This window comes from Taudactylus pleione, unplaced genomic scaffold (genome assembly GCF_031769625.1).
Source record: "Taudactylus pleione unplaced genomic scaffold, aTauple2 ptg000122l, whole genome shotgun sequence".
NCBI classification, from domain to species: Eukaryota; Metazoa; Chordata; class Amphibia; order Anura; family Myobatrachidae; genus Taudactylus; species Taudactylus pleione.
In genome coordinates this window covers 12,111,480-12,137,090 of record NW_028284524.1, presented here as the reverse complement: position 1 = coordinate 12,137,090, position 25,611 = coordinate 12,111,480, and the positions used below count along the sequence as shown (strand labels likewise).

Genomic DNA, 25,611 nt, shown 5'->3' with positions numbered 1-25,611 from the left:
TAATTACATCCAAATCAAGTGAACGGTGTAGGAATTACAGCTTCTATATGTGCCTCCCACTTTTTAAGGGGCCAAGAGTAATGGGACTATCAACGAAAAAGCTATTTCATGGACAGGTGTGGGCTATTCCCTCGTTATTTCATTTTCAATTAATCAGGTAAAAGTTCTGGAGTTGATTCTAGGTGTGAAATTTGCATTTGGAATTAGTTGCTGTCGACTCTCAATATGAGATCCAAAGAGCTGTCACTATCAGTGAAGCAAGCCATTTTCAGCCTAATGATGGCTTACCATTCCTGATGGCTCACACATGTGCAGTGGAACATTTCAGTGATATATATCATGGCAAACTGTTCTCTTGTGAATTTTAGAAGAGACGTTGCCGATAGCAACCAATCAGATTCTACTTAACATTTAACTAGTACCTTCTAGAAGATAATAGCTAGAATCTAACTGGTTGCTATGGGCAACATCCCTTCTAAAAATCACTTATAAGAACTCTCACTTTAGTAAATTTACCCCTTAGTGTTGAGTGTCTATATATATATATATATATATATATATATATATATATACAGTCCCCTCAGGCCGGCGCTCACCCTTAATGTAACAGCTGCTCTGGTGCCCTCCGTACCTACAACATCCAGCTATAAGACCAAATAAACAGCGGCACTCGGAGACTTGTGTAGAAATATCAACAAAGTGTAATTGTCAGACAGTTACACTTTGTTGATATTTCTACACAAGTCTCAGAGTGCCGCTGTTTATTTGGTCGTATAGCTATATATATATATCTATATATACAGTGCATCCGGAAAGTATTCACAATGCTTCACTTTTTACACATTTATGTTACAGCCTTATTCCAAAATGGAATTAATTAATTTTTGTCCTCAAAATTCTACACACAATACCCCATAATGACAACGTGTAAAAAATTTTTTTTCGATTTTTGCATATATATATATATATAAGTATATATATATATATAATGTTGCCTACCTTTCTTTTCTCCTCCCCGGGAGAAGCTCATGGAAGAGAAGCAGGTGGGTTGCAACGGGGGGGGGGGGGGCCTGACGGGTCACATCATTAAGCCCCCCCCCTTCACGATAAGCAGCCACGATTGATTCAAAAATAAATAGGAGGCGGAGTTAAATGACGCGATTCATGCAGAATCGCGTCATTAAGCCCCGCCCCCTACACGGGGACCCGCGATCGCTGTGGAAATTCTCCCCATTCTGCCCACTTCACTAGGAAGTAGGCAGAATGCGGGAGAAGTGCCTACCCTTCAGGGGGTGCGGGGGGTTACATGAAAAATCGGGACCCTCCCGCGAAAACCGGGTAGGTAGGCATGTATGTATTAAGGCTGAATTAGAGAATTCCTGAGGTGGGGGCATGGTGTTTAAGGGGCTGCACCTCAAAAGCTATAGGAGGTACCAAGCTGAAATTTGGCATGGACAGGTAGAACTGTTGCTCAGTGCTGCATGACAAATGTCAGGACAAAAAAATAAAAAATGAGGATTTGGGAGTAATCTAAAGTTCCATCTGTCAGTTTTTTCTGCCACTCTCCGTTAGGACCACTTTCCTGCTGTAATCTATGGGGGATTTTTGGAAAGGCATTAGTCAGGGTAGGGGGCAAATTTAGACTTGGGGTTTGTTTTATTAGGTAGCTCTTGTTCCAGGGTAGGGCCTTCTGGGGTTCAGGTAATTGAGAAAGTTACAGTTTTTAAACTATTACCTCACAATTGCGCCATTATACAGATAGGAAGCTTCAACTTGTTGCGCAGCCTCAGTAGGTGCCTCCATCAGAGGGGTGTACTCAAAGTGGCTTCACTTGGGTGCACAAGATGGCTGGCCTTTGCGGGAGGTAGCTGCGGGACTCTGAGGGTGGATCCGGGCGTTACCTTTCGGCCGTAACCCGGGGAAAGTAGCGGGCGTTAGCTGCGGTGGTGTGTGCTACAGGACCCGGGGTGAAGTAGCTGGCGTTAGCGGCAGTGGTGCGGGAGTTAACCGTGTTTTATTTATACACAAATGCAAGCCACACGGATCACACTGATCCGTGCATTCATCTCTGAATCATTTATTTTACACAGATGCCTGCATCACGGATCTCACTGATCCATGTCTGCAGTCAGCTATCTTACATCTTGCATGATAGTTCTGTTTAAGCACCAGATTGTGTCCTGGAGTGCCAGGGAGTGTTCAAGGGAAATCGGAAATCATTCACGATATCACATCGTGAGCACATCGTACTGTGTATAGGGGCCTTAAGAAGCAGTTCAGGGCTGGGACTATCAGCGCCAGTGAGCCTCTCTGTCCCCCGCTGCTGAACCTGTGCACTGCCCTGGTGTTGCCACTGTTCACACTGCACCACACAGGTGATCGATCATATCAGTGTGTAGCTTTCCTGAAAGAGAGAGACGGAGATCGCCATATAGTGCTGACAATTCCTTCTTTTCAAACCAGGCAAAAGGCTCAAAATCAATTGCCCAGCAAGCAATATTGGGAACTTTGTAGACAACTCTTATAACCTGGATCCAGGACCCCCTAACCCAGTTTCATTTTTACCTGGTTTAATCAGCCACAGAACTTGTGTAATTCACGAGTCCCAAATTAAAGAGATGAAAAGAAAGTACAAAACAACTTCTCTGACAGACAGCTACAATGTCAGTGACCACTGTATGCGTTTTTGTCTGGGTGGATTCTTCAGAGTTTAAATAATCCAGATTAGCCATGCAGGGTGGCATCCCATGGTGTAGCTGCCTGTCAGAGAGATTGTTTGGAAATCGGGACTACCAGGATGTGACTGGATATTGGTGATCCACAGTATTTTCTTTATCTGGAAGACCTCTCTTTGTTTTATCTATCTATCTATCAAGAATCCTAAAATCAAGCAGTCATATTAAATAGAACTGCAAAAAGTTATAAACTAACTAAGGAGAGCCGGCACTCAGGGTCTTGCATACAAAGTGTTATTGAAATGTTTTAATTTACATCCCAGAAGAAAGTTTCTATTGTAAACTAAAACAATGAAATATATATTTTTTCTTTTAAAACCATGAGTGCCTTCTGAATATATGTATATACAGGGGCAGATTGGGAACTAGTAGTGGTCCTGGAAAACTTTCTAGAAGTGGCCTCACATGGGCAGCACCTACTCTACTGTATTCCGAACCAACAGAATAAGCAGAATTAGTACATCACTACACCTGTGTGGAATCTGAGTGACAGTATATTCAGTAGCAGGGTTGGTATAAAGAAATCTAGAGCAACAAGATTGTGTACACTTACAAATGTAACTCAAACCACCGTATGCAGAGCTTGAGCAAATTCATACATTATACGTCTACTACGTAGGGATTTATCCATCTTATTTGATATACTGTAGTAGTGGCAGCAACAGTACAGGAATAGAATGACATGGTGTGCTACAATAACTACAACATAGCATTAATTCACAAGTATTACAGGGGGTGTAGGGTTGAGTCCGCACAAAACCTATTTGGAATAGTATAGTGTAGTTAGTATTACTATTCCACGTATTTATACCAACTGTTGTACTAAATGTCTTTTTTGAAACTCAAAAGAATCTCATGTGGTTGGTGGTGCATCAAGGAGTAGGAAATCGATAAATATATCAAAATTAGTCCAGAGATGCGCGCCGAAAGTTAACTCGTTGGTTGGTGCACTCTTAAAAGTAAAAATAATTACATTAAAAGTAATATTCTAATTATTTTTACTTTTAAGAGTGCACCAATCAAGGAGTTAAGCTTTCGGTCCGCATCTGTGGACCAATTTTGATATATTAATTCACAAGTACCCTATACAATAACACTGGCTATGCAATAAGTGGATGTCTGAAAGACTGGGTTTCTTCAGACTTCATTCCCTTTCCTACTTTCATTTTCCCCCTATTCACCTTCCTATCTACAAATTCCTCTCTGCTGTGCCCAATTATCCTCCTATCTACCAAGTCCTCTCTCTCCTGTTTCCGATTACTCTCTGATCTACCCTTTCCTCTCTCTCCTGTTCCTAATTATCCTATCTACCCATTCCTCTGTCTCCTGTTCCCGATTATCCTCCTATGTACCAATTCCTATCTTCCTGTTCCCAATTATCCTCCTATGTACACATTCCTCTCTCTCCTGTTCCCAATTATCCTCCTATCTACCCATTCCCCTCTCTCCTGTTCCCGATTATCCTCCTATGTACCAATTCCTCTCTCTCTTGTTCCTAATTATCATCCTATGTACCAATTCCTCTCTCTCCTGTTCCCAATTACCCTCCTATCTACCAATTCCTCTCTCCTGTTCCAAATTACCCTCCTATCTACCCATTCCTCTCTCTCCTGTTCCCGATTATCCTCCTATGTACCAATTCCTCTCTCTCCTGTTCCCAATTATCGTCCTATGTACCAATTCCTCTCTCCTGTTCCCAATTATCCTCCTATCTACCCATTCCTGTCTCCTGTTCCCCATTATTCTCTGATCTACCCTTTCCTCTCTCCTGTTCCAGATTATCCTCCTATCTACCCATTCCTCTCTCTCTTGTTCCAGATTATCCTCTTATCTACCCATTCCTCTCTCATGTTCCCAATTACCCTCCTATTTACCAATTCCTCTCTCCTGTTCCCAATTACCCTCCTATCTACCCATTCCTCTCTCTCCTGTTCCCGATTATCCTCCTATGTACCAATTCCTCTCTCCTGTTCCCAATTATCCTCCTATCTACCAATTCCTCTCTCTCCTGTTCCCAATTACCCTCCTATCTACCCATTCCTCACTCTCTTGTTCCCGATTATCCTCCTATGTACACATTCCTCTCTCTCCTGTTCCCAATTATCCTCCTGTGTACCAATTCCTCTATCTCCTGTTCCCAATTATCTTCCTATGTACCAATTCCTCTCTCTCCTGTTCCCGATTATCCTCTGATCTACCCTTTCCTCTCTCTCCTGTTCCATATTATCCTCCTTTCTACCAATTCCTCACTCTACTGTTACTGATTATCCTCTGATCTACTCTTTCCTTTCTCTCCTGTTCCTGATTATCCTCCTATCTACACATTCCGCTTTCTCATGTTCCCAATTATCCTCCTATCTACCCATTCCTGTCTCCTGTTCCCGATTATTCTCTGATCTACCCTTTCCTCTCTCCTGTTCCAGATTATCCTCCTATCTACCCATTCCTCTCTCTTGTTCCAGATTATCCTCCTATCTACCCATTCCTCTCTCTCATGTTCCCAATTACCCTCCTATCTACCCATTCATCTCCATCCTGTTGCCAATATCCTCCTATCAACTGATTCCTCTCTCTCCTGTTCCCGATTATCCTCCTATGTACCAATTCCTCTCTCTCCTGTTCCCAATTATCGTCCTATGTACCAATTCCTCTCTCCTGTTCCCAATTATCCTCCTATCTACCAATTCCTCTCTCTCCTGTTCCCAATTACCCTCCTATCTACCCATTCCTCACTCTCTTGTTCCCGATTATCCTCATTTGTACACATTCCTCTCTCTCCTGTTCCCAATTATCCTCCTATGTACCAATTCCTCTCTCTCCTGTTCCCAATTATCTTCCTATGTACCAATTCCTCTCTCTCCTGTTCCCGATTATCCTCTGATCTACCCTTTCCTCTCTCTCCTGTTCCAGATTATCCTCCTTTCTACCAATTCCTCACTCTACTGTTACTGATTATCCTCTGATCTACTCTTTCCTCTCTCTCCTGTTCCTGATTATCCTCCTATCTACACATTCCGCTTTCTCATGTTCCCAATTATCCTCCTATCTACCCATTCCTGTCTCCTGTTCCCGATTATTCTCTGATCTACCCTTTCCTCTCTCCTGTTCCAGATTATCCTCCTATCTACCCATTCCTCTCTCTTGTTCCAGATTATCCTCCTATCTACCCATTCCTCTCTCTCATGTTCCCAATTACCCTCCTATCTACCCATTCATCTCCATCCTGTTACCAATATCCTCCTATCAACTGATTCCTCTCTCTCCTTTTTCCAATTATCTTCCTATCTGCCCATTCCTCTTTCTCCTGCCCCGATTATCCTCCTATCTACTAATTCCTCTCTCTTCTGTTCCCAAATATCCTTCCAATGTACTCAGGCCCTGATTCAGAGCCGTACGCTCTGACAGAGCGCTCGCTCTGTATCAGGGCCGGCCTTCTTCATTTTTAGAGCGGCCTCTTGGCCGCTCTTATAGCTGTGGGTGACCACCCACAGCTATAGCGAGCAGCCAGGAAGATGGTCTTGACCATCGCGCTTGCGACAAGACCCTTGTGGTAGGGTCTTGTTGCCGCAAGCCCTGGAGTGCTTTCGGCTCTATCAGAGCCGAGAGCACTCCCACTGACATCACTTGTGATGTCAGTGGGGCCGGCCCCAGATGGTAGCTGTTCCCATGGGAACGCCTCCGTCTGGACAGCCACGCCCCCGGCATGCCCACCAAAGGGGGCATGCTGTCACTCAAGATCGACAGCACGCCCCCTTTGTAGCGACGGGTCCATCGTGCACATGCGCAGGGGGCCAACATCGACCCGCTTGCGAGTGCTCAGCGCTCGCGAGTGGGTCTGAATTAGGCCCTCAGTCCTCTTTCTCCTGCCCCGATTATCCTCCTAACTACTCATTTCTCTCTCTTCTGTTCCCAGATATCCTCCTATGTACCCATTCCTCTCTCTCCTGCTCATGATTTTCCTTCTATCTACCCATTCCTCTTTCTCCTGCCCCAATTATCCTTCTATCTACTCATTCCTCTCTCTTCTGTTCCCAAATATCCTCCTATGTACCCATTCCTCTTCCTCCTGTTCCCGATTAGCCTCCTATCTACTCATTCCTCTCTCTGCTGTTCCCAATTATTCTCCTATCCACCCATTCCTCTCTTCTGTTTCCAATAATCCTCCTATTTACCAATTCATCTCCCTCATGTTCCAGATTATACTGCCTTCTCCCTCTCCCTTTCCCTTTGTTAGTCTGCTTTCGTATTCTTTGACGCTCCTCTCCCTGATCCTTCCATCTCTTTTTCATGTGAATCTCTCTCCATTCTAGTTATCCTCCCTTTGCTCACACTCCCACCCTTGTCACTCATTTTACTGTATCTCTCACCCTGTACTACTTGCTCTCTCCATTTCCCTAGCCAGTCCCATGCTTACCCACATTTCTGTGCAGTTCTACATACCTGTTCTTATTTATACTATTATCTGAATATTCCAAGTTCTTGTTAAATCTGTTCTTACTCATCTTTGCAGCTCAGACCTCCAACTATAGTTTTCCCACATCAGTCATCCCATTAATTTCTTATTTTCTGTTTGCACCAATACACTTCTACCGCCATGTAAATGTTTATGCCCTTTTCCCTATACTCAGCCCCCTCCTTTCTGCACAACAGCCCCAATACCCTTTGTCACGGCTTGCGGTATTGGAAGGGGTGGCCCCGAACTGGGTTGTGGTACAGAGACACCAGGACCAGGAGAGAGTTGGAATTTAGATGGTTTAATATAATTCCGTTGCATACAGTTAAATGCGAACTAATGAGAGATGGTAAATATAGTCCTTAGTGCAGGGATGCACAATTGTAGACACTGTAAAACAAAAGGTAAAAAGTCTCTGAGGTTCAGGGTGTACTGCGGAGAAGAACTGTAAGGTTGAATGCTGTAGAACTTGAAGATACGTTGAATACTGGAGGGTAATTGAATATGACTCCTGGATGGAGTATGCAGGACTGGGAAATTAACTTGAGTCAGACTCCGGGATGGAGTATACTGGATTGGGTGAAGCACTTTGATTGGGACTCCGGGATGGAGTGTGCTGGATTGGGTGAGCACTTTGAATAGGACTCCGGGATGGAGTGTGCTGGACTGGAAGCAGGAATACTCCCGACTGGAGTATACAGGAACATAGGTCTTGCTGTAGCAAAGAGCACTATTGTACTGGCAATGAGACAGAGTCAGGGAAGGGCTTTATATCCCTGGTTGGATGGTGATTGGCTGGATCAACAGGAGAGCGCTGCTGACTGGATGGGTCTGGACCACCTGACTTGATCCAAGATGGCCGCGCCCATGATCCAGAGGTCTGACACGCTGAAGTGCAGGAAGTGCATGGAAGTGCGGCTGGGACACCTAGAAAACATGGGGGATGCAGGCAACCACCTTCAGGCATAGGCCCCACTCTGGATTCCACTGACAGAGGCAGCCGGCGACTCAGCAAGCCGCGATGACATAAGCGCAAGGGGAGATGCAGGGGTCTCAGCCGGAGGTCTCTAGCATGGTTTGTGACAGTACCCCCCCTTTTAAACGTGGACTCTGGACACTTCCTAGGCTTGTGAGGAAACTTGACGTGGAAGGCTTTGAGAAGAGGAGGGGCATGGACATCAGTAGCAAAAATCCAAGTTCTTTCTTCTGGGCCATAGCCCTTCCAGTCAATGAGATATTGAAGTCGTCCATAGCGGCAGCGGGAATCCAGAACCTTTTGGATCTCAAATTCTTGTCCACGCTGAGTGTGGATACCAGGTGTCTTAGGGAGAGCTCTTTGGAACTTATTTAAAACAAGAGGTTTCAAGAGTGACACATGGAATGAGTTAGGGATTCGTAAGACTGGAGGTAACTTCAGCTTAACAGCCACTGGGTTGATAACCTTTTCCACTGAGAATGGACCGATGAATCGAGGAGCAAATTTCATAGACGGGATGCTAAGTCTAAGATTTCGGGTAGACAACCATACTCTGTCCCCAGGTTGGAACTTCGGGGCAGCTCGTCTCTTACGGTCTGCAAACTTTTTATAACGTATGGAGGCCTTCAACAATGAAGAATGGACCTTGTTCCAGATAGCCGTCAGATGCTGGTGGGTTTCCTTGACAGCTGGTACATCAATAGTCGGAACCAATGGGAACTCAGGTAGGCGTGGATGTTGACCATACACAGTATAAAAGGGTGTGTTCACAGTGGAGGAGTGATAGCGATCATTATGAGCAAACTCGGCCCAAGGAAGTAGTTCCAACCAATTGTCTTGTGAAGATGACTTAAACAGACGCAGGAACTGTTCAAGGTCTTGGTTCACCCTCTCCGTCTGTCCGTTGGTCTGTGGGTGATAGGCCGTGGAGTATTTAAGTTTCACTTGCAGGGCTGAACACAGGGATCTCCAAAACTTGGCCACGAACTGGACTCCTCTATTGGAGATAATATCTTGAGGTAGGCCATGCAAATTAAAAATCTCTTTAATGAAGAGCTGTGCAAGCTGGGACACTGAAGGCAGACCTGTTAAAGGCACAAAATTAGACATTTTAGAGAACTTGTCAATGATTACCCATATGGTATTGTGGCCCTGTGATGGAGGCAAGTCCTTAATAAAGTCCATGAATAAATGGGACCAGGGCTGTCGAGGAACAGACAACGGATGCAAGAGACCGGAAGATGTTCTTCTAGAAATTTTGTGTTGAGCACACTTGATGCAGGAAGCAACAAAATCTTTAACATTGGTCTTTAACGTAGGCCACCAATAAGAACGTTGAATGAACTTGACAGTCTTCTCTACACCAGTATGTCCAGAAAATCGGGAAACGTCAGCCCTATGTAATAACTTCTTATGAAGATCCGGGGCTATGAAGGTTTTTCCCTGAGGAGGATCTGATGTAAGCCTGGTAGAGGCAAAGAATGTGGGATCCAGAATTGGAGGAGGAGGTTCCGATATGTTCTCTTGTTCAGAATCCAGGGAGCGAGATAAGGCATCGGCCTTAGTATTCTGAGGACCTGGACGATAGGAGAGTTTAAAATCGAATCAGGAGAAAAACAGCGCCCATCTGGCCTGTCGGGAGTTTAAACACTGGGCTGTCTGTAAGTAAAGCAGGTCTTATGGTCTGTGAAGACTGAAATGGGGTACAAGGCTCCTTCTAGTAAATAATGCCATTCCTCTAGCGCCAGTTTAATCGCTAGGAGTTCTTGGTCTCCAATGGGGTAATTCCTCTCTGCAGGTAGAAATCTTCGAGAGAAAAAGTAACAGGGATGTAACTTGCCATCATCAGATCGTTGAGAGAGAACAGCTCCCACCCCTTCCATAGAGGCATCTACTTCAAGGATGAAGGGACGGGTCACGTCAGGCTGTTTCAAAACTGGCGCTGAGATGAAAGCTTGTTTCAGCTGGTGGAAAGCCGAAATAGCCTCAAGAGACCATGCACCGGGGTTAGCACCTTTTTGAGTGAGAACTGTAATAGAAGCCACCAACGAAGAGAAGCCCTTGATGAACTTGCGGTAGAAGTTGGCAAATCCTAGAAACCGCTGAATGGCTGAATGAATTTCAAGGTAGTAGGCAAAGACCAGTCAAGAACGGCTTGCAACTTCTGTGGATCCATTTGTAGACCGGTTCCGGAGATAATATATCCTAGGAAGGGAATGGTTGAGGTCTCGAAGGTGCATTTCCATAGTTTGCAGAAAAGCAGGTTTTTTCTTAAGCGAAGCAAAACTTCCTTGACTTGGGAACGATGCATCTGAAGGTCTTGGGAGAAGATTAAAATATCATCCAAGTAGACTACGACTGACTTGAATAAAAGGTCCCGTAAGATCTCATTAACGAAATGTTGGAAGACTGCCAGGGCATTGCTGAGGCTGAAGGGCATCACTAGATATTCATAGTGCCGTCCCTGGTGTTGAATGCAGTCTTCCATTCATCTCCTTCTCGTATATGGATCAGATTATACGCACCCCTTAAATCAAGTTTGGTAAACACAGAAGCACCATTCACTCTATCGAACAGTTCTGTGATGAGTGGAAGTGGATAACGATTTTTGATGGTAATGTCGTTGAGGTCATGATAATCAATGCAGGGACGAAGGCCACCATCTTTCTTCTTAACGAAGAAGAAACCCGCTCCAGCGGGTGAGCTGGAGGGGCGAATAAACCCTTTCTCCAAGTTATCTGCAATATACTCGGACATGGATTGGGTCTCTGGCAACGAGAGAGGATAAACTCGTCCATGTGGCGGAGTTTTCCCTGGCACCAAGTCAATAGGGCAGTCCCATTCATGATGAGGAGGGAGAATGTCAGCTCCTTGTTTACTGAAGACATCACAGAAGTCCTGATAGGTCTCTGGAAGACCTTCTAGAGGTTTCACACAGGAGTTTTGTATAGGAAGAATTTGAGGAAGACAGCTCAGGAAACAAAATGGACTCCAGGAGACAACTTGCAAGGACGTCCAATCGATTCGAGGATTATGTCTTTGAAGCCATGGGAGGCCCAGGATCATTTCATGAGAGTGCGGCCACTGCGCGTGCGCAGAACTACCCATCGACCCGGTTGCAAGCACATCGGTGCTTGCGACCAGGTCTGAATGACCCCATGGTTTCCACGTGAAGCGCCCCAACTTTGAGCTTCAAAGGCTGAGTGCGATGTGTAATTCTCCCACCAATGATTCGACTACCATCTATAGCAGTTAAAGATACTGGTTGTGATAGCCACTCGATAGACATGCGATGTTTGTGAACGAAGTCCGAAGTGAGGAAATTCCCAGCAGCTCCTGAATCAAGCAAAGCGAGAACACTTAAGTAGACTTGGTTCACTTCCAACAAGGCAATGAGAGTAGGATCAGTTCCCTTGGGTGATTCCATAGATGCTCCTAACCTAACCCCTCTGTCATAGGTTAGGAGGGAGCGTTTCCCGGACGGGAGGGACAAAACTTGAGGTAGTGATGCGAAGAAGCACAGTACAGGCAAAGATTCTCTGGACGTCTCCTATGACGTTCTTCAGCAGAGAGTCGGGAACGATTCACTTGCATAGGCTCATCAGGAGGAGTAGAGGGTGAAGTAACTCGGGGAACAGGACAACTTTTAGGGCGGTCGAACCGACTTCTTTCCATGGCTCGCTCTCTGTGACGCAGGTCGACTTTATTACACAGAGAAATCAAGGCGTCCAATGATGAAGGAAGCTAAGTCATCCTTAATTTTCTCTGACAACCCATTACAAAAGTCTGCAAGTAAAGCATCCTCATTCCAGGTTAGCTCTGAAGCTATGGTGTGAAACAGGATCACATATTGACTGACAGTCCTGCTTCCTTGACGGAGACGTAACACATCATTAGAGGCTGAGGTCATTCTAACTAGTTCGTCAAAGAATCTATGGAAGGTGGTCAGGAACTCAGTATAGATAGATAAAATTGGGTCAGCTTTCTCCCAGAGAGAAGAGACCCAGTCCAAGGCTTGACCGGTCAGTAGTGATGCTACTCGGATTCTGGAAGTAGGGAAGTTTGCTGCCTGTAACTCGAAATGAATCTCGCATTGATTTAAAAATTCATGACAGAGCTTTGGATTCCCATTGAATTTATTGGGAAGCAGTAGCTGAAGACGAGGCACTGGAGGAGAGACCACTGTGGGAGTGGTTGCTGAAGTAGGATTACTGGGCTGGAGATCTGTTCTAGATATTCCTGAGAGGAGAGCTTGAACATTATCCAGACGAGGAGATATATCCTGAACATATTGCATCAACTGCACTTGTGCCGACTCTTGTCTACCCAGGCGATTCAGAAGATCCTGGACAGATCCAGGCCCAGGGCTCTGGGTACCAGACGGATCCATGTGGCCAGACAGATCCAGGCCCAGGGCTCTGGGTACCAGACGGTTCCATGTCATGGCTCGAGGTATTGGAAGGGGTGGACCCGAACTGGGTTGTGGTACAGAGACATCAGGACCAGGAGAGAGTTGGAATTTAGATGGTTTAATATAATTCCGTTGCATACAGTTAAATGCGAACTAATGAGAGATGGTAAATATAGTCCTTAGTGCAGGATTGCACAATTGTAGACACTGTAAAACAAAAGGTAAAAAGTCTCTGAGGTTCAGGGGGTACTGCGGAGAAGAACTGTAAGGTTGAATGCTGTAGAACTTGAAGATACGTTGAATACTGGAGGGTAATTGAATATGACTCCTGGATGGAGTATGCAGGACTGGGAAATTAACTTGAGTCAGACTCCGGGATGGAGTATACTGGATTGGGTGAAGCACTTTGATTGGGACTCCGGGATGGAGTGTGCTTGATTGGGTGAGCACTTTGAATGGGACTCCGGGATGAAGTGTGCTGGATTGGGTGAGCACTTTGAATAGGACTCCGGGATGGAGTGTGCTGGACTGGAAGCAGGAATACTCCCGACTGGAGTATACAGGAACTTGAGGCAGGCAAACTGGAAAGGAAACCAGCGGAGCTCAGGAACATAGGTCTTGCTGTAGCAAAGAGCACTATTGTACTGGCAATGAGACAGAGTCAGGGAAGGACTTTATATCCCTGGTCGGATGGTGATTGGCTGGAACAACAGGAGAGCGCTGCTGACTGGATGGGTCTGGACCACCTGACTTGATCCAAGATGGCCGCGCCCATGATCCGGAGGTCTGACACGCTGAAATGCAGGAAGTGCGGCTGGGACACCTAGGAAACAGCGGGGATGCAGGCAACCACCTTCAGGCATAGGCCCCACTCTGGATTCCACTGACAGAGGCGGTCGGCGACTCAGCAAGCCGCGATGACATAAAAGCGCAAGGGGAGATGCAGGGGTCTCAGCCGGAGGTCTCTAGCACGGTTTGTGACACCCTTCTTATTCATGCAGTTGCCTTCCCTCCTACACAATTCCCCTGTACCACTTCCTCCCACATTTTGCTCCCTTTACAATTTACACACAATACCCCCTTGAACTCTTCCCCCCAATGTAGATCCCTTCATAGTGTCCCATGCAGACTTCTTCCTGTTCCACTTGCCATGTCCCCTCCTTGTACTTATCAGCCATGCAGTTTGCATCTTCCTGTCTGGTTCTGTCTCCACAATATGTTCCCCACCCCTGATCTACTTACCCCAATTCCAAACTAAGGGCCTGATTCAGACCCACTCGCAAGCGGCTGTCCGCTCGCAAGTGGGTCGATGTTGTGCACTGAGCATGCGCACGACGGCGGGAGCTCCGTTGTGCGATGCGCCAGACGCGACGAGCGAAGGACTTTCCCTCGCTCGTTGTGTCTGATCAAAGGGGGCGTGCTGTTTATGTTTATTGGTCAAGACCATCGCGGCCATCAAACTGCACGCTCGTATAGGCTGTGGGTGGTGACCCACAGCTATACGAGCGTCCAGGAGGACGCTCCATAATTATGGAGGGCGGCCCTCATTTAGAGCGTGCGCTCTGCTCAGAGCGTACGGCTCTGAATGAGGGCCTAAATTCTCTTCCTGTATTTTGCACACATTTAATTTGCATCACTTTTCTCATTGCATTATTTTTAAGCTTCTTTCACCCATCCACCAAGTTCACTGTCTCATTATCATTTTTATTTATAAAATCCATTAAAACTGCAGTGACAGACAGGTATAAAAATAATCCTAAAAAAAAAAATACATAGAGGTTGACTGAGAAAGGTGCGGAAATTAAACATCATCTTTAAATCTGCCCTTTCCTTTAAGCAGACATTTCAGGACATACTAGGCTTGTCGCCAATTAAAATGTAGACCAGCATTATGTGGACCCGTTAAGCAGGTGGTGGAATTCCGCATCTAACGTGTGCCATCATGTTGACAGTTGTAATGCCTGCACCATGAAATGCTTTAAGTAGCACCTGCCTTCCAGGGTTCCCATAATGCTTGTTGTCATTTTGATTGTCTACTAGCACACTGCAGATAGAGACATATATATACAGATAGGGGATACTTATAGAGATACACACATATACTGTACATGTACAGGCTTACATATAAAGGGGTCTATGTACTAAGCAGTGATAAGAGACAGAGGGGGTCATTCAGACCCGCTCGCGAGCGCAGGACGCTCGCAAGCGGGTTCGATGTTGCCCCACTGCGCATGCGCATGACGGAGGGAGCTCCATCGTGCGCATGCGCGAGACCCGGATAGCGACGGGCTCTCCGTCGCTCCGGGTCTCGCACCAAAGGGGGCGTGCTGTCGATGGTGACTGACAGCACGCCCTCTTTGGTGGGCGTGCCGGGGGCGTGGCTGCCAGACGGAGGCTCATGGGAACGCCTACCGTCTGAAGCCGGCCCCACTGACATCACTAGTGATGTCAGTGGGAGTGATTTTGGCTCTGATAGAGCCAAAATCACTCCAGGGCTTGCGGCAGGGAGACCGTCGCAAGCCCGATGGTCGCGATGGTCTTGACCATCGTGACCATCATCATGGATGCTCGCATAAGCTGTGGGTGGTCACCCACAGCTATGCAAGCGTCCAGGAGGATGCTCCATTTTCATGGAGGAGGGCCCTGATTCAGAGCGAGCGCTCTGGTCAGAGCGTTCGACTCTGAATCATGCCCAGAGTGAAAAGTAATAATCAGCCAATCAGCTCCCAACTGTCATTTTTCAAACACAGCCTGTGAGATGGCAGTTGGGAGCCTATTGGCTGGCATCTTATCACTTACTTATCACTTTTCACTCTGTCTCTTTACACTGCTTAGTACATAGACCCCAAAGACACATACATACAGACAGGGATATAGACATACACACATATGCTGTACATATACAGACTTACATATAGAGACAAATATATACAGACGGGGCTATAGAGATCGTAGGGTTCTGACGGTTTTACTGATATATCTCATTCCTCATGGGCATGTTATTAAATAGACCACATATTTAGTTGTACATGTCATGTGATGTCGAAGGAGACACCTCCTACCGCTAAAGGGGTGGCAAAAGCTGTCTCCCACTGTAAGATAATTGCAAGTTAAAAATTGTATTTATTACCAGTTATTTATATAGCGCACACATATTCCGCAGCAAATATTTGTCCATTCACATCAGTCCCTGCCCCAGTAGAGCTTACACTCTACATTCCCTATCACATGCTCACACACATACACATTAGGGTTAATTTATGTTTGGAGCCAATTAACCTACCAGTATATTTTTGGAGTGTGGGAGGAAACCGGAGTACCCGGAGAAAACCCACGCAAGCACAGGGAGAATATACAAACTCCACACAGTTAGGGCTGTGGTGGGAATCGAACCCACGACCTTAGTGCTGTGAGGCAGTAACGCTAACCATTACACCATCTGTGCTGCCCGTCCCAGACACTTGAAACAACCGTTCTTGCGACGTAAGAAATGTTCCGGTTCCCTAGTGGATCTACCTGTAATATCAGTTTTAACGAGCTAAACACGAATTTTGCGCCCACGAGTATAACAGGGAATGATATCCACAATATCAAGGTTTAACTCCTCCTCATATCTGACAATAGACCAAAGCTGTTTAGTGACATTACGGATAATACCACTCCTAGTGTTATAGTGGTTAATCCAGGGCATTTTCTTATTGTTACTGATAGATCTCATTTTTGATGTAAGCAACATATCCCTTGATGTAGATAATGCTTTATGTTTGGCTTCCAGTAAAGAGTTATGATTGTAACTTCTTTTCAGGAATTTATCCATCATGAGATCTATATGTGATTTAGCTGTCTCTAAATCGCTGCATATACGCCTGGCCCGCAGAGACCTATATCTGTCCACACACAAACCCATCACACTCCTTACCCTGAGAGCTAAGTGACAAGATCATAATTCAGTTTTGACTCACACAAAGACCTGAAAAATTGGAAGAGATCTAACCTTTTGGCTCTCAGGCCGGATCATTTATCCTGTTAGCGCTTCCAAAGATGACAGCATTACCAAAAATGATCCTAGTAATTATATGGCATCAGTTATGTTGCTTTACCCAGCGTAATATTCCATCCTGTGTGACCAACATAAGTCCCAGGCATTCTACACAATACTGTATTGATAAAAAGAGTTAAATTCTCAATGTTTTTAACTAATGTTTTATTGTTATTTTCTTTTCTAAATAAAATATAAAAAATAATAAGTTACAACTAGATAAAGGGAAATAATTGTTACATTTGAATTTCTATGTATAATTAAACATTGAACTTTGAAATGTTCTGAAATACATTGCAGTCAGAGCTGTATTAAGGCTTTTGGGGGGCTCGAGTCACTTAAGACTGAGAGGCCCTAAAGAGCAAAATTTGGGACATTGAGATCGGGTCCGAGTGCAAGTCTTCGGCGCATACACGAAAATGGGGCTCTGGTTGCGATATTCAATTCACAATCATCCAGGATCAGTGAGGGCAATGGATCTTGGCTGCTTGCTCTGAGACCTGTGGTTTCCTATCCATGATCATAGAAAACTATTTTAATTAAAGAGCCAGGAGAGGCAAGAGTCTTACATGAATCATGAATTAATTAGCAATGAGCAATAGATTGGAGAGGCAGGCAGCCGTGTTGGCCATGCAGAATTCCTGGGGGTGGGCGGATTATGCCTGCAGGGTAACGAAGATGCATTCCATGGGAGAAGCATCTACCTTTATCTCACCAATCTATCTCTCTACCTCCTCCCCTGGCTCTCTCCTCTCAACCTCTCACTCCCTCTGTCTCATCCTGTTCCTGTCTATTCTCTATTCAGCTAGTGTTATTCTGTCAGTTTACATACTGTATGTAATTGCCATACATTAAAGACTTGAGAAATTGAATAGTCACTAAACTTTCAAACATGCTGCGTTTTGGAGCAGGTGAACCACAAATGCCATAGTTTGTGGAGCATTCTACCAAATTATGTGCTGCAGATTTCAGACACTCAGTTTGCTGCATTTAGTTGCACCATCTCTTGTGGCTAATAGGAAACCAGAAAATTCCTGTAGCTCTGTCATTTGTTATCAGGGGTGGTCTGGAGGAGAATGATGCCTCAGGAAAGACGTTGATTGGGCACCCGCAGCTTTGCTGATTACCCATATCAGGTCTCCCGACCTCCTTGATTCAGTGCTATCTCTTTCCTCTCAAGCAATGCTGTCTGAGGAAGGCAGGACAAGGACATAGTTTATAAACATTGCTGCAATAGCGATAACACTGAAAAGCAGCAGGGCGTTAGCAACCAAGGGCCATATTCAATTAGCATCGAAAAGTCGGAATCGGCAAAAAAGTATCACTGATTGCGACTTTTCGCCAGGCGGAAACTTATCTCCGTATTCAATTCTATCGGTTTTTCGCGGGTACGCGAAAACGCAATGCAATGTAATAGGCGAAAAGTTTTGCCTATGCATAGCAGGCGGAAAAAAATGCAGAACTGCGGTTTTGGGGTGCAAAGGTGCGGAAACCACTCTGCACCCTTGGGACAGCCCCCCAAAGGATAACTGCGTAAAAAAAAACTTAAAAGAAATTGAACACTCAAAAACATTACTTCGAAAATGGGGGCAAAAAAGTACAGAGTGGGGGTACACACATAAAAAGTAGCTAAATAGACTTTTGGGGGGTGTGCAAGTATGGGGGAGGTGTTTTTTGGATTGCAGGTGCTTGCTGAAGGTGCGTTTTTAGCGTCACTTAAAACTTCACTTTAGCAACTTTAAACCATGCTTGCACCCATATTCATGTACGTATTTTCATGAAAAAATACTGCTTAATGCTATTTTTCACCACTTGTGCATAGATACTATATAGAGGCAATTGAAAGCACTTAAGTACCCCAAATAGCTTCAGGGGGGCTATTCAGGGACATCTGTACTGATCCCCAATGTTAGTGCATATTTTGGGGGTGTTAGGCTGATTTCCCCATCTTTGACAGCACTTTTCGCATGTTTGAGTTTCGCCGGGACATGTTTTCACATTCTTTGGAATTGAAAACGGCGAATAGCGGGGGTGCGCACGAAAAGTTTTTGCGTCCAAAACAAGCGAAGTAGGCGAAAAGTCTGGCATGCGGAAAAGTATCGCCGGTGCGAAACTAATTGAATACGACCCCAAGTGTTAGGTGCCCTTGTGGGGAGTTTGAAGTAGATGATCGTATGGCTAAGGGAAGGAGAAGCACATGAGGGACGAGAGCCCTGCTCGTGAGAGCTTACATTCTAATACCCTGATTAAAAGTTATATGCAATGCCGATGTTTTGCAAAAGGAGAAATTTTTGTTATTGCGTATGCGTCTGAGACACACAAAATACTGCCAATATGTTAGCTTTGACTTCTTTCTAATTCATGAAGCTATTTATTTTTAGTTGTCACTTTTTTAAAGGACACTTGCAATTTGGAAAGTATCCTTTGGAAAAGAAATACCCCTATCCCGTACCTGTGTAATAGGTGCTCCCCTTCCTCTGCTTTGGCAGAATCCCTGAAGGCATTACCCCGTATAACCTGGTAGCGGTATAATCACTTCTGAACACAATTTATTTTCAGGAAAGTAGTTAAGTGTGACAAAGCTGAAGGTTATTATTCTCCCGATATTCCGTAAAACATTTAATAATGTGTTTGAGATCCTAGAAGAGACTCCCATGGAACGGCGCCCAAAGCGCGACTTTTGTTGCAGCGTGACTGCATCTCTATGATAATGTTTTTTGGGCAATGGGATTCGCACAGAGACATTTATTTATTTATAATTATTCAATTAAGCTAATTGAAAACGTTGAAATGCTTAATTTGTCATTAGGGGGGCTGTCCAAGGGGTTCTGCAGGGTGTCTCGACATTTTTACCTTCAAATAAATATTTTCCCTACCATCTCACACCCTCAGGGGGGTGCACACAAAAAACTGAGAGTTTGGAATTGGATTGCAACTGCCCATCACAGTGCAAGTTTGCCGTGAAAATGTCTCGCATAAGCCAACTCGCACCTAATTGGATTGACCCCATAGCTGGTGATAAGCACCCCCCATCTCTCCTTCCAATTCATCCCCTTTACATTTTGCTCTGTGTTGGATATTCCGATGTGTTTACATTCTTTTTCTCCTTTATTATTTAAATTGATCAATTCCATGTTATGTTTGTAACATGAACTTTTAAATGAATTTAAATACAAATTATATATACATACACAATCGGTATGTAATGCTGGCTGTCGGGATGCCTACTATCAAAATACCGAGAGCGGCATCCTGATGGTTGGTATCCCGACAGTGGTCAGTTAAGTATACTTACCCTCCCCCCTTCTCCCTCTAACCTTCCCTTCTTGTAGGCTAACCCTAACCCTCCCCACCCCGCACCCTAACCCTCTCCTCTAGTGCCTAAACCTGAATCTCCCCCCTTAGTGCCTAACCCTAACCGCCCTCAGTGACGCCTAACCCTAGGGGTGCCTAACCCTAAACCCCCCCCCCAAAGCCAAACTCTAACCCCACTCTGCTGCCTAAACCTAACCCCCACCCCCCACGGCTAAGGGCACCCCGGACTTACCTCATTCGGGCTGGCGTCCTTCTGGATTCCAGCTTCGGGCTTCCCCCTCATAACTACATCCCACACACACACACAACTTCAGAAAAGTTTTAAATGAACTGAACGTTGATCCACCATATCCGCGTCTTGTCTATTACTATATATGCTACGAGTGCCGCGCCATCCGTGTCATATATATATATATATATATATATATATATATTTATTTTTTTATAGTTTTTCCTTTTAGAAAGTTTATCATCCAGTGTAAAATTGCCCTAGATACCTGATGTAGAATAGATACACTTGGCACTGTAGCTGCACCTCCTTCAGGCTGTCACTTTTTCAGTTGTAGCATTTTCATGTCAAAATAATTGTAGGTTTAGGATTGTTTAAAGTTGTTGGACTGAAAATATAGTTAGTGCAGCAAATCAACTTTCTTTCTACTGAGCATGATAGAAATCTGTATTGCTTAGCTGTAGGAAGGTGATTTAATAGGAATGGAAATAATGACTATTTTTGGAAATGTTAGAACTATGGAGCCCAGAGATATATACTTTTATTTAGACAAACACTGACCAGAAGATGTAGCAGTAACAAATGATATAATATATATATATATATATTATTAAATGGTATATTTTTTGCATGCAGGCAGTGAAGAACTACATGAGGACAGAGTGTAAATGTCATGGACTGTCTGGCTCCTGCACTCTGCGTACCTGCTGGAAGAAAATGCCACACTTCAGGGAAGTAGGAGACCGACTGCTAGAACGATTCAATGGAGCCTTCAAAGTGATGGGTGGAAATGATGGAAAGACCATTATACCTGTTGGGCACAACATCAAGCCCCCTGATAAACAAGATCTCATTTATTCTGCTGACTCTCCAGATTTTTGCCAGGCAAACCGGAAAACAGGCTCGCCGGGGACTCGGGGCCGTGTGTGTAACAGCACCGCTCTGGACGTGGGGGGATGTGACCTGCTCTGTTGCGGCAGGGGTCACCGGGAAGAGACTGTAGTAATGGAGGAGAGCTGTCTGTGTCGCTTCCATTGGTGTTGCGTTGTAAATTGCAATAAATGCACTGTGAAGAAAGAACTCAGCATGTGCTTGTGAGACAGACTCCAAAAAGAGGGGGGGCTCCAAAACTGCCCAATTTCATTAATAAACATAATGCAGGCATTGCAGGCACCTTCACGTTGACCATGAACCCTGACACAGAACACCCCCCTCTTAAACAGATGAGAGTTTTTGCTTGTTGTCTAGTGTGACACGGAAACAAGAATCAGCTCTGAGACTTGGATGCAGAAATTAATTCTTCACAGCATAATCAAAAGATGGACTTATTAATTAAGGAGGGGGCATCAGAAGACCGTTAAAATATATAGATAATGCCCAAGACACCATATATACAGGATGAAATATTTCATTATTTTCAAACAAATACTGGGGCATCGTTTTCATATAATCAGTTGAATCCAATCTGTTTGTTTTAGAAGGGGTTTGCTTCACAATAACACACTATGCTAACACTAATTGGGTTACATAACAGTCTCTACACTTTTTTAACACAGGTGATTGATATCAAAAGTTTGCTCAACCAGGTGCTGCTACATGATAGGATCCAACCTTTCTAGATAATAATAATTGTATTTTTTAAGTCCAAAAGCACAGTGGCTTATGAATGTAATGTAAACCTGTAAGTACCATGCAGCAGATCTGTCTGCACTTGGGGCCTGATTCACTACGGCACGCAAATGCGATTGCAATAGTGATTATGCACATAAGGACGCCCACGTTACTTGCCACACATCCGTAATGTTTACCAAGACTGCAAAACCATCGGTACAATCGAATACCATCACAGCCTCACGCACACTTGCACAAGCCCTGGCCTTACTCAGAAATTGCAAACACCCACGCACGCTATCAGAGCCCAGGCTGCGTAGGCCATCGCAGTGGATCATGAATGCACGCCCCTGTAACATTGTTGAAATGCACTGGCATGCCTGCGTTCGCCCGACCATCCCCCCGTTGCCACTCACAAACGGCACTTCCTGTCAATCACTCTGTGATGGGTCTGCATAGTCACAGCGTTCGCAGTCCCGATCACAATGACTAGTTTGCATACTGCGATGCATGCACATGTGCAGTACGCAACAATCGGCTGATTGCGTGCGTATTCGCAGTTGTGTACGTTAGTGAATCAGGCCCTTGGTGGACTGGACAAGTTTGGATAGGGTTAGGCAACCTTTGGCTTCTATTCACAGACAACCTACTCCCACATCAGAAAGTGGTTATAATGTGATTACACTTATGTTGGACAAACGGTGGATGCTATATTATAATGTGTTATATTGTGAAAAGCTATAGATAACCCACTATGTTGGTTTTATATTAAATGATACAGTTTATCAGAGTACATGGTACAGTCACGAACTACAGAAACCAGACTGGACAGAGCATGCTGAGTCCTAGCCACATGAGAGGCAGTTATTGCAGGCATGCTAACTGCACACATTGGGAACTTTAGTTATAGTCCTGATTATATACATATGTTTAGACAGCACTGCACAGCCCCATTTTTACGGTCTTAGCACTTATACTCCAGAAGCTGCGATAGATTGTGTTTAGCGCAAAGTTGATGGGATAGGAGATAATATCGACTTTTAATAATAAATACAGTTTTTCTGTTGCTCTGCATATCATCATTCCTGATAACTTGTTTCTTGAATGTGAATATGAACCTGGATATATTATTATCAGCATGGAAAGGGGACACCTCAAGCCTTGCAATAAAAAGTCCTGATCGGCGAGCAATTATAGCAGGATGATTGACTGCCGAGACTGTGGTTCTTGCTCGTTGTAAAGCAATCAGCTTTCATCCTTGTACAAAGTTCTCGAAGTACCGTATAATCTCCATTACTGATCAATGTACAGATTCATGCAGCATTGGTAGGAGGAAATGTGTGTATCATATTATTGTATTTTTTACTAATAAAGTTATTTAAAATGTTTCTGTTAAGAGTAAAATAAAAATATGTAAAGAAACGCAATTCAGAGTCTACTAAATGAGATGTTTGTTACAGAATCTCAATTATTTTTCAAATGATTGTTCTTATCCTCTCTGCATAAAATGGTTTATATATAATACATAAATATTATTGTGGGAGGTGAGCGCTACACACTTGAATTGAAATGCAGAAGTGGATTGGGAATTAGTATTTTTATTTTATTTTGTCTCAGTGATTCCCTGAGGAAGGCTCAAACAAGCTGATACGCGTCGGAAGACAGTCACCTATTCACCACGCACAACATACCAACGCCCCCCCTTCTAGTCTCCTCGCGGCGCCGAGTCGAGCCACCGCGCACTTTTGCTGAGCCCGGCACACTGCTTGCTCTCACGAGAGCGCAGTGACACGGAAGTCTCGCAAGATGCCGGTGAGGACGCCGCTTCCCAGCCAGAGCGTGGAGCTCTGCACGCTAATATCCAGAGGGAAGCAGAAGAACCGCGACGAGGACTGAGAAGAGGACATCGCTCACCTGGAGGTGAACAAGCAAAGGACGCCGATGGTAAGTATGTGCACCTGGGGGATACGGGACGCCGCCCCACCAGACACATACCGAGGCACCCCGCGTATAAAGACATATACCGGCTGGACAACACCACATCCACCGGTGATACTGACTGGATCTACATTACCACCGTGTGAGAAACATTGAATTACCAACCCCTTATACACCAGGACTTGTGTAGTCCCATCTTGATTGACAATCAGGTCCCCTTACATAAGGACCGACCTGATCACAATGCACTCCCCTTTTTTACATTGTGGCATATATACTGGCACAAGAGGCCCTGTGCCTTTTGTCAAAATAAAAATACTAATTCCCAATCCACTTCTGCATATCATTTCCAGTGTGTAGCGCTCACCTCCCACAATAATATTTATGCTTATGATTGGGCTGGGTACCCATGTAGAGGTTGGCAGCAAGCACCAAACCCTTTATATAACCCATATACCGGAAGCGCAGGTCTCCCATCTCCCCTTATATATAATACAGAAAACATCTCAGTTTTTTCTCACAATGAAAGGATTTTATTATAAATGTCATACAAAGTAATATTTAGGAAATATCTGAGAATATATGTTACAATTGGGAACACAAAGGACTGATCATCACTGAGCAAGCAATAAACCGGTTGGAACCCGGACATTTTCTATGTATAGTACAGTGAATGTTTGTGTTTCATGCAATGTCTCACCTGGTGTGCAGAACATCAAAGAGACAGGATGACACATCTACTAACTGTTATCCTTTATTATTGTCTGTGTGATGTGCTGTGGTACAAGGTATTAGAATTAACATCTTACTCCGCCTGTACCAGATTTTTCTGTGTAGTTCTTTCCTAATTAAGCTTGCTACATTTTTGCTCCACTTTGGCAGGTCTGTGTCTAATAAATGTTGGGATGAAGCTAATATAATGAAGCAGAGTTTTTCTGCCATTGGGGCAGATTGCCCTACTTAATAGTTTTGTTTCATCTTCCTTTCCACATTTTTTATTTCTGTAATGAGATCTCAAGAAATCATAATAGCACAGAGCAGCTTTGCAAATGTTACTGGAGATTTGTTTTATTAATTAAAATGAGTAATTATGAAATATTAATATTAAAAAGCTAAAGATTAGATTTACTGGGAAAAAAATAAATATTAAAGCAGCACTGCTGAAAAATTCACCCTACCCAGGGCACCATTGTCCATAGCCCCAGGGGCAGCTTTGTTCAGCCGTTTTTCCCACAGCTCTGAATACACCCGCCGAAAACCATGGGGTGTGTGACACTGCGAGGAATAGTGTGACCAGATGGCTCACTCACAGAGATTACGGATTCTGATTGGTCCTCTCATTTACACCCACCTATCACAGCTATATTAGTCAATTAAAAAGGTTTGTCGGATTAGATCACAGGTTCTCAAATTCGGTCCTCAGGACCACAAACAGTGCATGTTTTCCAGGTCTCCTCACAATCTCAATTGAAATAATTTGCTCCACCTGTGGATCTTTAAAAATGTGTCAGAGATTAATGAATACACCTGTGTACCTGCTGGGTGACCTGGAAAATGTGACTTATGTGGGGTCCTGAGAACTGAGGGCCTGATTCAGACCCACTTGCGAGTGCTATGCGCTCGCAAGCGGGTCGATGGTGGCCCAGTGCGCATGCGCGAGACCCGGATAGCGACGGGCAAACCGTCACTCCGGGTCTCGTACCAAAGGGGGCGTGCTGTCGATGTTGAGTGACAGCACGCCCCCTTTGGTGAGCGGGCCGTGGGAGAGGCTGCCCAAACGGAGGCGTTCCCATGTGAACGCCTCCGTCTGGGGGCAGCTCCACTGACATCACGAGTGATGTCAGTGGGAGAGATTTCGGCTCTGTTAGAGCCGAAATCTCTCTGGGGCTTGCAGCAACGAGACC

At 44.7% G+C, this 25,611-nt stretch overlaps 1 protein-coding gene across 1 annotated transcript in view; it reads left to right on the top strand.

Moving 5' to 3' along the window:
* WNT6 (Wnt family member 6) overlaps window positions 1-23,190 on the top strand; it is a 211,157-nt gene extending 187,967 nt beyond the window's left edge. The window contains exon 4 of the mRNA XM_088472353.1: window positions 20,795-23,190. Coding sequence (XP_088328479.1) covers window positions 20,795-21,256 — 462 coding nt within the window. The 3' untranslated portion in view covers window positions 21,257-23,190. The remainder of the gene's footprint in view (window positions 1-20,794) is intronic.
* Window positions 23,191-25,611: the final 2,421 nt, after the last annotated feature.